General features: G+C 50.6%; 1 protein-coding gene and 1 non-coding gene across 3 annotated transcripts; one reads left to right on the forward strand and one right to left on the reverse strand.

Moving 5' to 3' along the window:
• Window positions 1-1,910: 1,910 nt before the first annotated feature.
• LYAR (Ly1 antibody reactive) lies at window positions 1,911-16,729 on the reverse strand. 2 transcript variants are annotated; one of them, XM_070399450.1, is made up of 10 exons: window positions 16,620-16,729; window positions 13,271-13,324; window positions 10,510-10,684; window positions 9,291-9,405; window positions 8,575-8,682; window positions 8,389-8,472; window positions 4,171-4,582; window positions 3,753-3,839; window positions 2,666-2,751; window positions 1,911-2,213 (listed from the first exon to the last, which is right to left on the reverse strand). In XM_070399450.1, the coding sequence occupies exons 3-10, from the start codon at window positions 10,629-10,631 to the stop codon at window positions 2,079-2,081; spliced, it is 1,149 nt and encodes a 382-aa protein (XP_070255551.1). In that variant the 5' UTR covers window positions 10,632-10,684; window positions 13,271-13,324; window positions 16,620-16,729; the 3' UTR covers window positions 1,911-2,078. The 2 variants fall into 2 exon arrangements, with proteins under 2 accessions (XP_070255551.1, XP_070255560.1); XM_070399459.1 differs by lacking the exon at window positions 13,271-13,324.
• Window positions 7,566-7,669, forward strand: LOC139000218 (U6 spliceosomal RNA). The gene has a single exon (XR_011469548.1). It is a non-coding gene; the product is annotated as a U6 spliceosomal RNA (small nuclear RNA).
• Window positions 16,730-16,833: the final 104 nt, after the last annotated feature.

Below are 16,833 nucleotides of genomic sequence, written 5' to 3' on the forward strand. Positions count from 1 at the left end.
CAGTACATTTGGGGGCAACATAAACCCCATCCACCCTCCTACACAGAGGGCAGCAGTGCAAATGGGTAAAAGCACTGGGAAACCGTGTGGCTGGGTCTGTCAAAGCCGGACACCCCCGATGACTGAGCAGTTCCAGGCGTAGGCATGCACTCAGCAGAAATGAGAGCATATGCGGACCAGGAGACCGAAGATGCCCATTTCATCAGAAACCCAGCCACCCTGGAGACAGCCCAGCATCTCATCAGCAGTAGAGGGAGACGTGCTGTTCAGTTCAAAGACAGCACCAATGCAACGTGGGGAACGCTGAGAGAAGGAAGCCAGACACAAAGGGCACAGGCTCTATGACACCATCCTATATAATAAAGAGGCAATATGCAAATTAACCCTCATGCCCTCACAAGATGGCTACCTACAACCAGGCTGGCAGGGGGGTCAGTTGGGGCAACCAGGCCGGCACAGGGGACAGTAAGAGGCGACCAGGCCGACGGGAGGGGGGGCAGTTAGGGGCAACCAGGCCGCCAGGGGGGTGCAGTTGGGGGTGACCAGGCCAGCGGGCGGGGGGGGGAGTTGGGGGCAATTAGGCTGGCAAGGGGGCAGTGAGGGGTGACTAGGCCAGCAGGGCGGGTAGTTAGGAGCGACCAGGCTGGCAGGGAGGGGGCAGTTGGGGGCAACCTGGCTGGCGGGGGGGGGGGGGGGGGCGGGGAGGGCAGTGAGGGGCAATCAGGCAGGCAGATGAGTGATTAGGAACCAGGAGTCCAGCATTGAGAGAGGGATGTCCGACTACCGGTTTAGGCTCCATCCTGGCAGTCAGATATCCCCCGAGGAGGTCCTGGATTAGAGGGTGAAGGCTGGGCTGAGGGGACCCCCCCCTGCCCCCCGTGCATGAATTTCGTGCATCGGGCCTCTAGTTCACATATAGTTCATGCTGACATGGTGAGGACATGGTTGCCATTGGGCTACAGATAGCCCATGTCTTAGATTTGGCACGGGTGTGTGCCTTTCTGAGTTGTCCATTTAGGTTTTTACCCATTTCTGTATGTATACTTCAGTAGAAAGTTTACATTCAGAAAATGGACTATATGACTGGACCAGTGTCCTGAGAAATGGCTACACGTGAACTGGAAACAGGAGGATTGACTCAGAACGGAAGTGGATTTCTGCATGAAGCTGCCACTCTGCCCGGTCATTGCAGCTCCTCTTGCTGCAGCCCAGGCACTTGGAGAGCCACGTGCTGGAAAAGCGAGGTGTCCGGGGGAAGGGCCTCCCTGCAGCCAGCGCCGCCGTCCGAGGTAAACCGCGGTCTGTGCGCACCTCATGCATGAGGAGGGGACATTTCAGACACCTCCTACGTACGTGCTTGTGCACATCACTCTAATTCCACTCTATTACCTCAGGAAGGCAGCCGAACAGACAAAAACCCTGAGGCTCAAGGAGGCTATGTCACCAGCCCAAGAGAGGCTGCTGGCTAAGACCCAAAGCCAGGCTCACGGTTGTGTCTCACCGTAGTACCGGGGAGCCCTGCTCTGAGCCCGTTACTGCCCACTGCCTCCCCCGTGGGTGTGGGGGAGTCTGCGGGGGAAAGTGGGTGGGTGGAGAGGCAGGAAGAGAAAGATGCCCCAATACAGCAAGTAGGTAAGAAAGACCTTTCAAGAATCAATCCAGGGGCCTTAACCTAACGCCCTCTGTCCCCGCCCCGGGCGGAAGGCCTCACTCCCTTTCTGGGCGAACACTACAACTGTACACACCCTTCCATGACACGTCACTGCGCCTGCCTGGGTGGTCTGTCCTCTCCCTAAAGACAATGCAGACCCACCCAGGAGCATTCTGGGATTATCTCCTTCATCCTTGTGATGGAGAAGGGTTTCAAGGACAAGAGGGTAACACCGAAGAACTGCAGGCACCGAGGCTACTGGAGGATTAAGGACAATATAGTTTATTTTCTCATAAAAGATCTACCAAAAATATATATTTTTCTTATAAGAAAACAAAATTTGAGTTGTTATTATTTATTACATGTTTTACAAACAGCAGTGAAAGGAAGAAATCAACAGAATGGACTCTATTAAATACAAAAATGTTCACTTCAGAAGTTTGACCTTGTCCTTGAGTAACTTGAAGGCAGGGTTCTTGCTGACCTTCTTGTTGAAGATGGCCAGGAGCTCCTCTTCAGACCTGTGGTGTTCATTCGTCACCGCGTAATACTGAGCTAAAACCTTCGCAAAGGAGAGCGACTGTCAAATAAGGGTCATTGTCCTGAAAATTTACCTAAAATGTCCTTTAACCCAGAAGTAGGACGACAGTAAGAAATAAAAGAAACCCAGGTGCTGGCCACACAGGGTTGTGCTTGTGAAATCGGTGCAGCAGCACATGTGAATGTGAGCACCTGGCTGCATGTGGGTCAGATGTCGATAAAAAACTAAAAACCAGAGAAGAAAGCATTGCTCTGGAATAAAGGGTCGCAAACTATCTAGAATAATCATTTCAAAATCACGCACGCACTGCGCCGGCTGAGGAGGGGTGGGAGTCAGCCCCCTTCCCTCCCCACGAGGCCAGACGGGTTACCAGGGCATCGTAAATGAGACACACACACATTCACAGCACTTGAGGTGTTTTAAAATAAAGAACCGATTCTCCCCAGCTGGTGTACCTAGGTTCGTGTGCATACCTTTTTCCTTAGCTTTTTGACCGCTATTTCATTGTCAGGGGCCTGCTTCAGGACTGCTTTAATAGTCCCCTTCCAATTGAATTTACCTACAATACAAAGAATAACATGCATGTTTTGTTGTACTACCAGAAGGGAAAGGAAATGATTTCTGCAACATCTACTTGCTGCCGGGAAATGAATGAATCCTGAGTGGGCAGGGTACCGTAACACTGTGGAGCAGGCACTCGGCCTGTCCAATCACAGTAGCCTAGAAGCACCGCTTCCCTTCACCGTTCTTGTTCTCAGAGTGAGCAGGGTAACCAGGCAACATAAACACCATCCCCACTACAAATTCCTGTAAAAAGATAAGCGTTGCTTCGAAGGACCTCAGCAAGATTCACTAAGCATCCATGGAGATCGTGGGGCCGAGCACAGTGAGCAACACAGAGGTGAGCGAAAGGAGCTGAACCCTGAACGAGAGGGGACCGCCACAATATCACTACACGTGGGCGACAAGATCCAAAGCCTTCATGTGAATCTATAATCACCTCAAAGTAAACCCTTTAAAAAATTAAAGTTGGGGGGTGAGTTCCAAGCTAAGAGATCTAACCCAACGTGGGCAGTCACTGAACCTCCATCAATAAAGCCTCGCTTCCCATGAGTCCTTGGATCTCCTAACTGGCAGGACCCCGGGGGCAGCTTCGGGCCCGAGGAACGGGAGCAGCTGTGTGGAGGAGGCAGCCTGAAGAGGCAAGGCCAGGGACTGGATTCTGACAAGGACACACGCCAGCCGAGGGAGCGGGGTGGCATGGAGCCCAAGCAAGGAGGCACCAGGGACAGACCCAGAGACAAGAGGGGAACAGCCAGGTCTGGCTGGAGGACAGGAAGGGGACCGGGACTTGGAAAGCACGCGGGTTTAAGTTCCAAAGATAATGCATATTTCCAATCCAGACTGCTTTCCCCTTAATCCTTCAAGGGGACAGACACACTGTAGGAGTGACTCACAGTCCTCGGGGGTTACTTTGGAGTCACTCCCGCCCTAGAGAACTTTGCTCACCTCCTCCTCCCACCCCAGAGGGCAGAGCTTTCCAAATGACACAAGTGATACCTTTTGCAGGAGCTTCACGGTTTTCTGGTTCTCCGCCTGCAGGCAGTCCTGGGAACTTAATCTTTTTCTTCTTAGAATATGCTTCAACTAAACAGAGATTTTAAAAAAAATAGAGATTTTGCATTCCTGACATCTTCTACACTTAATGCATCCTCCATGGCCATCCCCTTCCATCACCTTGCTCATCCCCCAAGCAACCCAGCCTGTGGGGTTTCTCCTCCTGGACAGTGGGGGGAAAGTGGGGGAAACTGGGAGTTGAGAGGTGAGGCCACTTGCCTGGACTCAGCCCAGGTTGCCCTGACCCCAAAGCTTATGCTCTTTGCATTACTTGGTTCCAAAAGCAAGATCTAACAGATTTTATATACCCCAAACTCAGAGCATGAACATTTTAACAAGCCCTACAGCATTCGCCACACACCTTCGGAAAGCTTCCGCTTCCTTTTTCCCATGTTTGTCTCTTCCTTGTTCGCATCTCCATTCACTCCACACTCGCCCTTGCTCCTCGGACCCTGCCTCTTGTTCCCTGCGGGGCCGGTGGCCTCGGGGGCACCCACCCCTCCCGCCTCCTGCTCGGCCTCAGGCCTCATTTTGCGCTTTTTAGACTTCTGACTCTTGGTTTTCTCTTGGTGGTTTTCCAGTTTTAGTTCTTTCTTTTCTTTTTTCCTTTTCTTCTGCCGCTCTTCCTTCCTCTCTCTCTTGTTCTTCTTTGTCTCTGCTTGTCCTTGCGTGGTGTCATTGGCTTTGGAAGGTGCCACCGTGGTGGTCATTTCCGCAGGTGGCTTTGCCACTTGGTTGAGTGGCTTTTGCTCTTGCCCTTTATTGGCTGGTTCCTTTTTATGAAGCAAAACAAGAAACACATAAGTATTCGTTCCACACACCCCTGTTCACAACCTACATGTATCTACTGAACACTGTTCCAAGGAAAGTGTCTTTCTTACTTACCATTTTAGAACTGTGACCCCCCACAGTTAAAATATAGTAAATACACAAAATGAGAAGAACTCCCCCAGCCCACACCCCCTCTGCATTTTTAAAACATTTTATTTATATATTTTTTAAAATATTTTTATTGATTTCAGAGGAAGGGAGAGTGAGAGATAGAAACATCAATGGTGAGAGAGAATCATTAATCGGCTGCCCCCTGCGCGTCCCCTACTAGAGGCCAAGTCTGCACCCCGGGCATGTGCCCTTGACCGGAATCAAACCGGGGTTCCTTTGGTATACAGCCAATGCTCCATCCACTGAGCCAAACCAGCTGGGGCCCCCTCTCTGCATTTAACAGGCATTTCGTCCCACTGGAAAAGGAAAGAATCCTTAAATCACTTCCGCCAGACCTTTAATTATGGCTCACAATTCACCTTTCTTTCCAATGAAGGTGAGTGCTCACGTGGGGCAGAAACTAGGTTTAGGTACCTGCAGGCCTGGGTTCAAGTTCCAGCTCTTGTCAATTACCAGGTGACTCAGGGCAAGTTATTTACCTGCTCCAGACCCGTCTCCTCGTCTGTACAATGAAAGGCAGGAACCCTTCCTCACACTGTTCACGTACAAATAAAATAAGAAATGTCATGCGCTCAGTGCAGGGCATGCTCAGCGCACCAGCCAATGCACGAGAAAGGCTTTGTAAACGACCAGTGCTACACAGAGGCCTAATCGAACCGTCATTCAGACTAGGTGAGTCCCGAGAGGAAGTCAGGGACGCCTGGGCAGTAAAGGATGGCGGCTAAGGAGTCACGGAAAACTAACAACATGCGCTGGGGTGGGGAGAACCTCGCACTCACTGCATCCCTTATTCAAATCAGCACATGGATCATATTTCATATTTTAATTTTTTTAAAATATATTTTATTGATTTTCCACAGAGAGGAAGGGAGAGAGATAGAGCCAGAAACATCAATGAGAGAGAAACATCGATCAGCTGCCTCCTGCACATCCCCCACTGGGGATATGCCCGCAACCAAGGCACATGCCCTTGACTGGAATCGAACCCGGGACCCTCCAGTCCGCAGGCCAATGCTCTATCCACTGAGCCAAACCGGTTTCGGCTATTTTAATTTTTTTTTTAAAGCTTTTTGTTGATTTCAGAGGGGAAGGGAGAGGGAGAGATAGAAACATCAATGATGAGAGAGAATCATTGATCAGCTGCCTCCTGCACACCCCACACTGGAGATCAAGCCTACAACCTGGCCATGTGCCTTGACTGGGAATCAAACCCAGGACCCTTCAGTCCGCAGGCTGACGCTCTAGCCACTGAGCCCAACCGGCTAGGGCTGGATCCTATTTTTTAAAATAACGTCAGCACAGCTAGTCCCACTGCCTGCCGCACTCCGTGACTCACGCAGAAATCTCTACGCCAGCCCTGCCCACGAGCTGGTGCAGAGCTACCTACTGAACGGCCGCGACCCTAAGGGGCCTGTCAGGCAGGGAGAGGGCCAGTGGCAGCAGCTCCGGGAAATCCCGAGACTTATGAGTCCGCAGACCGGGCCCAAGTTCCATCGGTGAGTTACCAGCCAGTTTACTTGACAAGTCACCTCCAGTCTTCACCCTCCGGAGTCTAGGTCACAAGAACGGAGCTACTGTCCCCCAAGACAGACCAAATAAAGGACTGGCTTTAACTCAAGTACAATACAAAGTCATGCCTCCCTCTGACACCCATGCTCACCCTCTGGCAGAAGAGTGGTAACTAAATCGGGGTTTTCTCGGTAGCAGTTCAGAGAAAGAAAGTCGTCCAGGCACACGGAGTGGGGGGCAAGGAGCAGAGAATGAGTTCAGGTACAGACTCAGGAGGAAGGGGGCAAAGAAGCTTCCTTCCTGCCCTGTAACTGTGTTCATACTGCGTATCGGTTATTATCATCATCACCAAGGGCCCCAGATCTCAGCCGGCCATCTGCCCAGTTCAGACCAAGTCTCTAGCTGGTGCTTTCCCCCCACACCCCAACCCACAGAGGGAAGAGGGGGGAGGCAGGAGGCACACAGCCACCCGCCTGCAGCCACACAACAGTGACTGGTCAATCCATTCCCCATCTTCTCTCTCCTTCATTCCAGGCTCTCCTCCAGTGTGGTCTCCTCAGCACCACCTCACTGGCTCTTACCTGACAGAGCACCCTGCTTTGCTCTCTGCCCCTCTTCCTGTCTTCTATTTCTTCCTAGTGCTTTTCACAACCTGGTGTTATAGCAAAACCCCACACATATAGTTGTCTGTCTCCCCCACAAGAACACAGCTGCATGAGGGCAGGACTGATTACAGCTGTATCCAGTGACTGGTGTGCATTGTGCTGGGTATAAAAAGTATCATGTAGAAGAGAAAGCCGCCAACCTAATGCCCAGCACAGAGTAAAGGGAGCAATAAAATTGCAGGCATGAATGAATAGTGCCTCAGGACCGCTCGTTTTGCACCAAACACTGGGATGTGCGGTGAAGTTCATGGAACACAGGCAAACCAATAATAAGCTTTTTACCAGGTTACCACGAGCTGCTTACTGACTATTAATTCCTAATATGTTCACAGCTTCAAAAGAACTTTTTAAAAACTACAATTGAACTAAGTCATTTCAAATCTTTGATTCTTAGTAAAAATAATGGCAATAACCTTTAAAAAATAGGTGCCACATACAGGCCAATTCAGTGATTGGTCATAAGGTTTCAAAGGCCCAATTTGTGTATTTTGAGGCAAATGCTAGATATACTACCAAGATAAACTTTCATTTTTATCTCAGTTTGCTGCCTAAACTATTCTCTCTATAGAAAGCGAATCAACTCCTTACAATGTGACCAAAAGAAAAGACCAGCCAGACTGTTGTTTTTTAAACTACTGATGAGCTCACTCCAGCAGCACATATACTAAGCTTGGAACAATACAGAGATTGGCATGGCCCCTGCACAAGGAGGACACGCAAATTCATGAAGCGTTCCATACTTAACAAAACTATTAAAGATATAACTCTCTGAGTGGGATGTAAGCTCCAAAAAATTCTCCCTCCACTGGAAGGGAAGAGATGGTGCTTATCGAGTGCCCGCTGAAAAGTGGGCACAGGTGGGTGCTTTTGTAGTCTCATCTACTTTAAAACCACAGCAGGTAAGGGCCCTGGTGACCCCTCTCCCCTTACCTAGAAGACCACCTAGGCACTCCGTCCTCACCTGCTTATCTTCCTGCACAGCACTATCGCCACCTGAGCTAGTTCAGTTTTGTTCACGGCCTGGCACAGATCAGGCACTCATAAGTACTGAATGAATGAATGAATGAATGAATATGATCCACTTTTTAAAGAAAAGGAAACTGAGGCTCACAAGACAAGTAACGTGCCCAAGAACAAAAATATGGCAGAGAGCAGCAGGGATTCAATCCAGGTCTGCCAGACACCCAGAGCTCCTGTTCTTCCCGATACGTCCACTGCCTGCTTTCTAAGCAAACCGTTCCAGGTTAGCTGCTACCATTGTCAAACATGGGGATGAAATATCTTTCCATGCACAATAAGGAACTCTTCTCTGCAAGGCATTGAGTTATTCTTTCCCATAAATGAAGGCCCAAGAGGCTCTCTGAAAAAGAAGGCTGTCTTGACCTCCAAAAATAAGACATTCCCACCGCATTATTAGTAAGCATGTCTGCCACGCGACAAATCTAAAATTAGGTCTGACTTACATTGCTGGAAGCTTCAGAAAAGATATTCCACACCTGCTCCAGAATCAATTCATTATGAACTTTTAAACTGTTCTTCATCCAGTTCTATAAGGAAAAAAAGGGGGGGAAAATCCCATTGGACAGGTAAACACAGCTGTCCCTGATGGGCCCATATCCCCAGTCAGGGAAGCCATATCAAATACATACCTGAAATTTTGCCTTTTTCCTGGGAATGTTGTCAAACCCACTAATTTGCTCTAAAAGTTCTCTCACTTTGGGGCTGACATTGGGTCTTTTTATTAATTCATTAACTTTCTACAAAAAAGAAAGACAAAACAAAGATAATAAATAACTGACATACGTTTCATGTAGCCAGGGCTACAGAATCCACATGTCAAGTCCCAATTTTGTATTAATGTCTATTCTTATAAATTCAATATAGCATTGGAAGTCCTGGCCAGAGCAAGTAGGCGAGAAGACGAAATAAAAGGCATCCTAGTTGGAAAGCAGTGAAATTATCTCTGTTCTCAGCCAACATGGTCTTACATGTGGAACACCCTACAGATTCTTCAAAAAGCACCTTTAGAACCAATAAACAAATTCAGCAGAACTGCACTCAAATATCAAGTTGCATTTCTACAAACAGACAATCTGAAAAGGAAGCTAAGAACTTAAACCAGGAATGTATGTAATACTTACCGAGTTAAAACTACAAAACACTGCTGGAAGAAAGAAGACACAAACAAATAGAACGGTTCATGGGCTGGAAGCCTTATTAAGATGTCAACACGACCCTTAGTCTAGCTAAGACATGCTGTTTCTGGGTCTTGTCGGCATGGGTGAGGCATTTATTCTTCGTTTCTTAGGCTTCCAAAGAAAAGTGGAAGGCGTCAGCTGAGACTACTGGACGACTCGGAACGTACCTGCACCCACGCCTGCTGTTTGATATCGCCTTTGTGGGCTTTCCCTTCGTAACCTTTGCCGCCGTACTTCTGGTCTTCGCTTATGCATTTCACATGGTTTTTGTAGTCCTCGCCCCTGTGAGGTGACAGAGGTCCCACCGTTAGGTGCATTCTCAGCACACTGCTCCTGCCTTTGGCAGTCCACGCCAGCCCACTGCGCACACCTCCACCTACTTCACTTACTGTGCTCACATCCTGCTGCAGAAACACATTTCCCAGCTCCACACTGTTCAATAGGAAACCCACCACCAAACTTTCCATACATGTTTTAAACAACAGGAATACTGAATCATAATGTTGTACAACTGAAACTAATGTAATGTTATATGTCAACTAGAGGCCTGTTGCACGAAGAGATTCGTGCAATAGGCCTTCCCTTCTCCTGGCTACCAGCACCGGTTTTCCTCTGCACCCGGGACCCAGGCCTTCACTCCGGCTGGAGCCACCTTCCATCTTCCATCTTCGCTCTGCTGCGTGGAGCCTTCATATGCAAATTAACCGCCATCTTTGTTGGCGGTTAATTTGCATATCATGCTGATTATCCAATGGGAGGCGTAGCGAAGGTATGGTCAATTACCCTGTTTGTCTATTATTAGATAGGATTATATTTCAATAAATAAATATTTTTATTTTTTTTAGTATTTTTTTAAAAAATATATTTTATTGATTTTCCACAGAGAGGAAGGGAGAGAGATAGAGCCAGAAACATCGATGACAGAGGAACATCGATCAGCTGCCTCCTGCACATCTCCCACTGGGGATGTGCCCGAAACCCAGGCACATGCCCTTGACCGGAATCGAACCCGGGACCCTCCAGTCCGCAAGCCGATGCTCTATCCACTGAGCCAAACCGGTTTCGGCTATTTTAATTTTTTTTTAAAAACTTTTTATTGATTTCAGAGAGGAAGGGAGAGGGAGGGAGAGATAGAAACATCAATGATGAGAGAGAATCATTGTTTGGCTGCCTCCTGCATGCCCCCTACTGGGGATCGAACCAGCAACCCGGGCATGTGCCCTTGATCGGAATGGAACCTGGGACCATTCAGTCCACAGGCTGACGCTCTATCCACTGAGCAACACCAGCTTAGGCATGCTTCTATTTTTTAAAGCTTTGTGGAAAGAGTGCTTCCAACACTGGCCTGGGCCTTTACTATGGATGCAGGGGTTACTCGGAACTTACCAGAAATCTTTACCGCAGTCAATGCAGGAAAGGCACTCGCAGTTCCTGCAGACAGCCACATGCTTTTCCACCTGTATTTTCTTCACTGATTCACCACATGCATTGCATGTAAAAAATACCATTTTTAGCTAAATGATTAAATATTCTCTATCCAAGATAGGCTTTAAATCTTGTCCTAAAAAGATTAAAAGGAAAGGGGAAAAAAAGGTAATTATCATTATAATCTGAACTTTTATTCCCAATAAATGATCATACAGCTAACTTTTCAACCATAATTTCACATGAAAATAACTACAAATAACAAATCAAAGTTGATTAACAATCTATATATAACTCTACCACCATGTAAGCAAAATTATAATTAACAGTGATACTAAGGGCTAAGATGAGTGCGTGCACACCATGTGCTGGGCCCTCTAAGAGCTTTGCACATATTAATTTAATGAATCTTCACAGCACCCCTGTGAGGGAAAAACTATTGCTCACACTTTACATGAGGTATTGAAGCAGAGAGATTAAGTAACTTGCCCAAGGTCACACAGCAGTAGAATCAGGATTTAAACTTGGCAGCTGCCTCTAAGGATGAAGTTTTGGGGGCATTAAGTAAAATATCTTACATTTTCTAGTAACTTTCTTTCTCTCTCCCTCCATCCCTCCTTCCCTCTCTCACACTTAGGTGTGCACTGCAAATTATCTCAGGTCCCCAAATCCAGGAAGAGCAGAATGAGGGGAAGGGAGGGGAGGGAGCTTTAGAGAGCAGAGAAGACACCTACAAATGATTTCTACAGGGCACACAAACATTCCCGTCGGCACTGCTATGCATCCTCAGTGTTAATACAGGAGGGTGTGCCCTCAGGCTGAGTGGACGGGGGGCGGGGGGGGGCTCCTTCTGTGGCTCCTTGTGGGATCGATAGAGAAATGGAACCTGCAGCTGCCCTAACTGCTGGGCACTGGACCACTGGAGGGCAGTCACAGACGCGGGTGTCCCAGCACTGTGTCAGCATGACCTGTGCCGGTACAGATACATAACCATTTAAAAATTCATGGCGCTGCCACTGTGCTCCAAAACACACCCCCATCTGCAAGTGTGACCGTCCCAGCAACTTTCCATGTGAGAGGACTGTTGTTTTCTATCCAAGCTACACAGCTAAATGATTGGGAACTGCTGAACCCGGCACTTCCTTGCTCACTATGAAAATTAAGGCAAGGATCAAGTAAATGGGTGCAATTTGCTTCAGGGTAAGACTTCTCCCCAAATCCTCAGCACCAAGGAGCACCTGCTGGTTCGCAGAATCTGCTCACGCCTGCATCACGCTCCTCTACCGCCCTGGTCACTGCCCAGGTGACTCCTGAGCAGAGACCGGAACTGCTCACGCCCGCTCAGCCGAGTGGAAATGTACATCCTGGCTGCAGCTCCAGGCTTGACAAAGGCCCAGCTGATCTCTCATGGAGGCCTCTGGCTCTTCCTGGCACTGCGGACATCAGCGAGCCTGACTGGCTACACGAAAATGCAGGCCCTGGTCCCGGGTCCCCCTCCTCAGCTCGCCATCCGGGTCAGTGAGCAAGGGAGGGCATGTGGTCAGCTACAGCCTGGCACCGAATCCAGAGGAAAGCAACACGGCTGTCTGCTCTAGGATGTGCAGCGGCCACACCATCTTCTCACCTGGTTGTGGTGAAGACGTGTGACACATCTGCCAGCCTGGGGAGCTGGCATCATGGCTGTGACGCAGCTCCCTCCAAGCTTAGCACTCTGCACAGGCAGACGGATGCTCAGACGGATGCTCAGACGGATGCCGCCTGCCCCTCAGGGAGAACAAGGGCTGGAGCAAGAGCCAGCACCACCTAATCAAGTCAGTAGTCTGGAGGGCACTCTGGTTCAAGAACAAGGGCAAACCAGCAACTCGGCACCGAGAAACAGATGGCCATTGTCCATACAAGGCAGGAGCAGAGTGATAAGCCACGTATCTGCTGAACATGTGTAAGTTCTTTCATAATGAAACTCAACAATGAAAAATACTCCTCAGAGTGAAGCTACGGCCAAGAGCCTTCGGGCCTTCCCTGCTGAAGTCTCCTGTTTTCTGATTGCAGGGGAGGGGAGGAGGGAGGGGGCTTCGGTAAGTGTGCGATCACATTAGGAAGCTCGGTCTGTCATCACGGAAGGTCCGGAGTTAAAGGCCTGGGCAGGACAGGGGGAAGCAAACCGGCTGGACGGAAAGAAGCCAGTGATGTTGACAAAAAAGATGCTGGGAGTATCTGTGCAAAACTCCTCTGGGGATGAGCCACACGCAGTGTAAACATCAGTCAGGAGGGGATTAGGCTGATCACATGTCCACCAAAAAATACCCCAACCTCTTCCCTCAGTCTGTACGGCTAATGCCCACGGCTGGAGATGTGCTCCTTTTCCTTCACAGGCCGAACGCGGGGCTTGCACAGTGAGTCAGAACCTTGGCTGCGTTTTCACTCTTGATATGAAAGGGGAACACTGTGGCCACCTGCTTGCTAAGGAGATAAATGAGGCCTGTGAGGACCTTACCCCTCACTTATTCAGGGCCCAGAGGACATCCCAGCACCAGCTGAGGGTCACCTTGATCAGGCCTCACGCCCACCCAGCCCCCGGGGGAAAGACCTGTCACTTATGCAGGAAGCACTTGTGTGTCTGTGTGGGGGGCGGGCTGCAAGGAACAGCAAGCCGAAAGCCAGGAAGGGGCCAAGGCTCAGTGTAGGCGAAACAATCTCAGAAGAGCAAATGCGACACACTTACAAAAGTACACCATGTGAAAAGTCAGTCCCTCCAACGGAAGATAGCAAGCATTGCCTAAAACAAAAAATTAAACTCATTAACATTTCACAAGACTAAGTAAATGTTGGAGAAATTTAAACAATTAAACAGAAATGGTAAATTTGTAACAGAAATGAGGGGAGCTGAAAGTATGCTGCAGGAAGACGCTGGGACACCGTCTGCGGGGCTCGGATGTCAAACACGGCAGTGTGTGGCCCCAAGTGTGAAAAGATGGCATTCTCTGCGGGGCTGAACCTCCACCAGAGCCCGCCTTTCCTTCCCTGGCTCCTCGCCTGCCCAAGGCTGGGTCCCAATCCAGCCACAGAGACAGATGCTGTGTCCTTCCTTCTAGAGAAGGGCAAGTAGGACGCAAGGTTGTGGACTGGCTGCGCACATGCGGGTCCTCGCCCCAGATGTCGCTGTAAGTCAGCTCAGCAGAATTTACTGAAGGCCAACTGTGCACTGGGATACACACACACCCAGGTCCCCTCCCCCCTCCCCAGAAAAAAATGTGGACCAGGTCCTCTTGTGAGCTTCTGCAGTCTATTCGTCTGACTGGGCAATTTACTGAGTTCTCATCACGTGCTGTGATCTGAGAAAAGGGTGATGAATGACGAACACAGCCATTAGCTCTCCACAAAGCCATTTCCCATCTATGATCACAACAGCATCACCACCCAGACTCAGGGCGGCTGTGATCTGCCTGGAGACGCCTGTCTGCCTCTCCGCCATGACTTGTCATGTCCTTGGCCATCCCTTGGCATCTGGGATCTTGAGACCCTCATCCCCTCAAACTCAGAGGCTCTACAAACGACCTTCCCCTTTAAAATACAAGGACCCTAAGTCTTAGATCTTAAATATGAGGACTGAGCAAACTACCCCGTCACAGGGAGGAGGACAGGGGTGGGGAAATGGTGCCAAATTGAGGGGCAGAGACAGCATCTGCCAGGGGCTGGGGCTGTCAGGAACTTATCAACATGCAGCCATGTCCTGTTGAACTGGGCCTGGACTGATCTGGGCTGCAGCCCGCACCTGCCCATCAAAACCTAAATGACCTCAAGGCACGCTAACTTGAATCTGCTTACCTATAAAATCTTACGAGCATTGTGCAGAAAATGAAATAAGATACCAGCTATGAAAGACTCCTCCTTCCCCAATGGTAGGATTTGATTTGCACATCAATGCTGTCACACCCAGTCCCCACCTAAACCCATACTTCTTTAAGATGACCTCAATCCCCCCATCTTTCTTCATAAGTTCACTCCCCACCCCACTGGGGCTACTCTACCACCCTGTACCCTGATAACAGGTTTCATTCTGGGATTGGATTTGTGGTGATTTTTAACCTCCTCCCACTCTACATTTTTACAAAAATGACAGTTACTATTCTTAAAACACTAGAGGCCCAGTGCATGAAATTCGTGCGGGGGGGGGGGGGGGGGGGGGTGGTCCCCTCAGCCCAGATTGTGAGAAGGCGCAGGCCAGGTTGAGGGGCCCCACTGGTGCACAATAGGGGCTGGGGAGGGACTCGGGAGGTTGGCCAGCCAGGGAGGGACCATGAAAGGGCTACAGGGCGTGTCCGGCCCACCTTGCGCCTTGCTTATTCCCGATCATCCCAGCAGCAAGCTAACCTACTGGTTGGAGTGCCTGTCCTCTGGTGGTCAGTGCACGTCATAGCGAGTGGTTGAGCGGCCTTAGCATATCATTAGCATATTACACTTTGGTTGGTTGAACAGCTGACTACACGACTGGACACTTAGCATATTAGGCTTTTATTATATAGGGTTCTCTCACACACATACACACAGACCTAAACCCCACCGCCACTGCCACCACCAAAAGAGCCCTGTGACAGGCCAGGCTGGCAACCTCAGCAGTCCCCACAAGCACTGTGACCTCAGCTGGTCATGTTCCCCTGAACTTGCAAGTTCTCCTAACTGTGAAACAAGGGGTCAGGCCAACGAGACCATCCTGAGCCCCTTTCAGAAGTAGAATTCCAAGAAACCATGGGGATGGTGCAAGGGAAGGCCAGACGAGCATGAGCTGTCCACTGAGTAGGTCAGTGGTTCTCAACCTTCCTAATGCCTCAACCCTTTAATACAGTTCCTCATGTTGTGGTGACCCCCAAACCATAAAATTAATTTCGTTGCTACTTCATAACTGTAATGTTGCTACTGTTATGAATTGTAATGTAAATATCTGATATGCAGGATGTATTTTCATTGTTACAAATTGAACATAAAGCATAGTGATTAATCACAAAAATATGTAATTATATGTGTGTTTTCCGATGGTCTTAGGTGACCCCTGTGAAAGGGTCATTCGACCTCCGAAGGGGTCACGACCCACAGGTTGAGAATCGCTGGAGTAGGTACTGTCCACCGTCCTGCCTAAACCCCCGAATGGGGGGTGCATCCACGCAGGACCTCTCCCTTGCTCTCTGCAAAAAACCCACAGGTAGGTAGGTACACCCATCTCCACTCCACAGGTGAGCAAACTGAGGCGGGGAGAAGCCAGCTCCCAGCCCCCCCTACACACACACACACACACACACACTACATCGCCAGTACGGCCTGAAGCAGCATCCCTTCACTGGTGTGGTAACTGTCCGTGGAGGTCTCCTACCTGTCCGGCTCTATGCTGGACACGGGGGGCTGTGGGAGAGCTGCGTGAACGAGCCCCACGTGGCCCCTCTCTGCAGGGAAGTCAGCCTTGCAAATACTCACCCTCCACCTCCTTCCCTACCGGCCTCCCCAGCCGTAGGGGCTGTAGGACATCCTGACACCTGCTGAGACCGTAGGTCCCAAGCCCTGCCTGCCACAGCGCTTCCCCCGTTTGCGCTCGTGTGCCCCGCACAGCAGTCCTCGGAGCTAGTTTCGCATTATTCCCTTTTGACAGACGAGAGCACCGAGGCACAAAGAGGTTAGTAACTCGCAGCGGGTCACGCGTGCAGTGGGTGGCGAACCTGGATCCACACGCTGTGGTTCTGACCCGAGGTCCCGGCTCCCCACCACCCGGCCTGAGGCCGCCCCTCTGGACCGAGCTCCCCGACCCCGGGAAGACAGCAGCCTGTCCCCAGCCTGAGCCCAGTCCAGCGGGGGCAACGCCTGCTTTGCCCAGAGCAGAGAGGGATCCGGCTTTAAAACCGGGAGGAGCCGGTCGTTCTAAGCCCAGGACTCCCTCCACCTCCCGGGGCACGAACCAGGTCCGAAGGGACGGCCTCCTCCCTGGCGGACAGGGACCCCGACGGGGAAAGCGCAGGCACGGCCGCGCCGCCCCCTCACTCTCTGCGCCCCGCTTCCCAGGTCGGACCTGCGCCGCCGCCCCTCACCTCTCAGCCGGCGTCCGCCAACGGTTTCAACCGGCCGCGGGGAGCACGTGGGAGCGCCGCGGCCGCCCGCCAGCCCAGCGCAGCCGCCGCCGCCCGCCTGCCTCGCTTCCCGGCGCAGAATTCGTTTCTGCGCTGCCCCGCGCATGCGCGCCGCGGCCACACCCCCCGGCGGAAGTGACGATACCGGAAGCCGGGGGGCGGGCCCGAGCCGCCG

Source organism: Myotis yumanensis, unplaced genomic scaffold (assembly GCF_028538775.1).
Source record: "Myotis yumanensis isolate MYYU_CA2020_CCGP unplaced genomic scaffold, mMyoYum1.0.hap1 SCAF_1, whole genome shotgun sequence".
NCBI classification, from domain to species: Eukaryota; Metazoa; Chordata; class Mammalia; order Chiroptera; family Vespertilionidae; genus Myotis; species Myotis yumanensis.

Bases quoted from the DNA above. Each gene is read 5' to 3' on its own strand.
- LYAR (XM_070399459.1), bottom strand. From the start codon at position 10,631: ATGGTATTTTTTACATGCAATGCATGTGGTGAATCAGTGAAGAAAATA. The intron at 8,683-9,290 runs GTACGTTCCGAG...TCTTTTTTGTAG, and splicing joins AACAGCAGGCGTGGGTGCAG to AAAGTTAATGAATTAATAAA. The intron at 8,473-8,574 runs GTATGTATTTGA...TTTTCCTTATAG, and splicing joins GGAAAAAGGCAAAATTTCAG to AACTGGATGAAGAACAGTTT.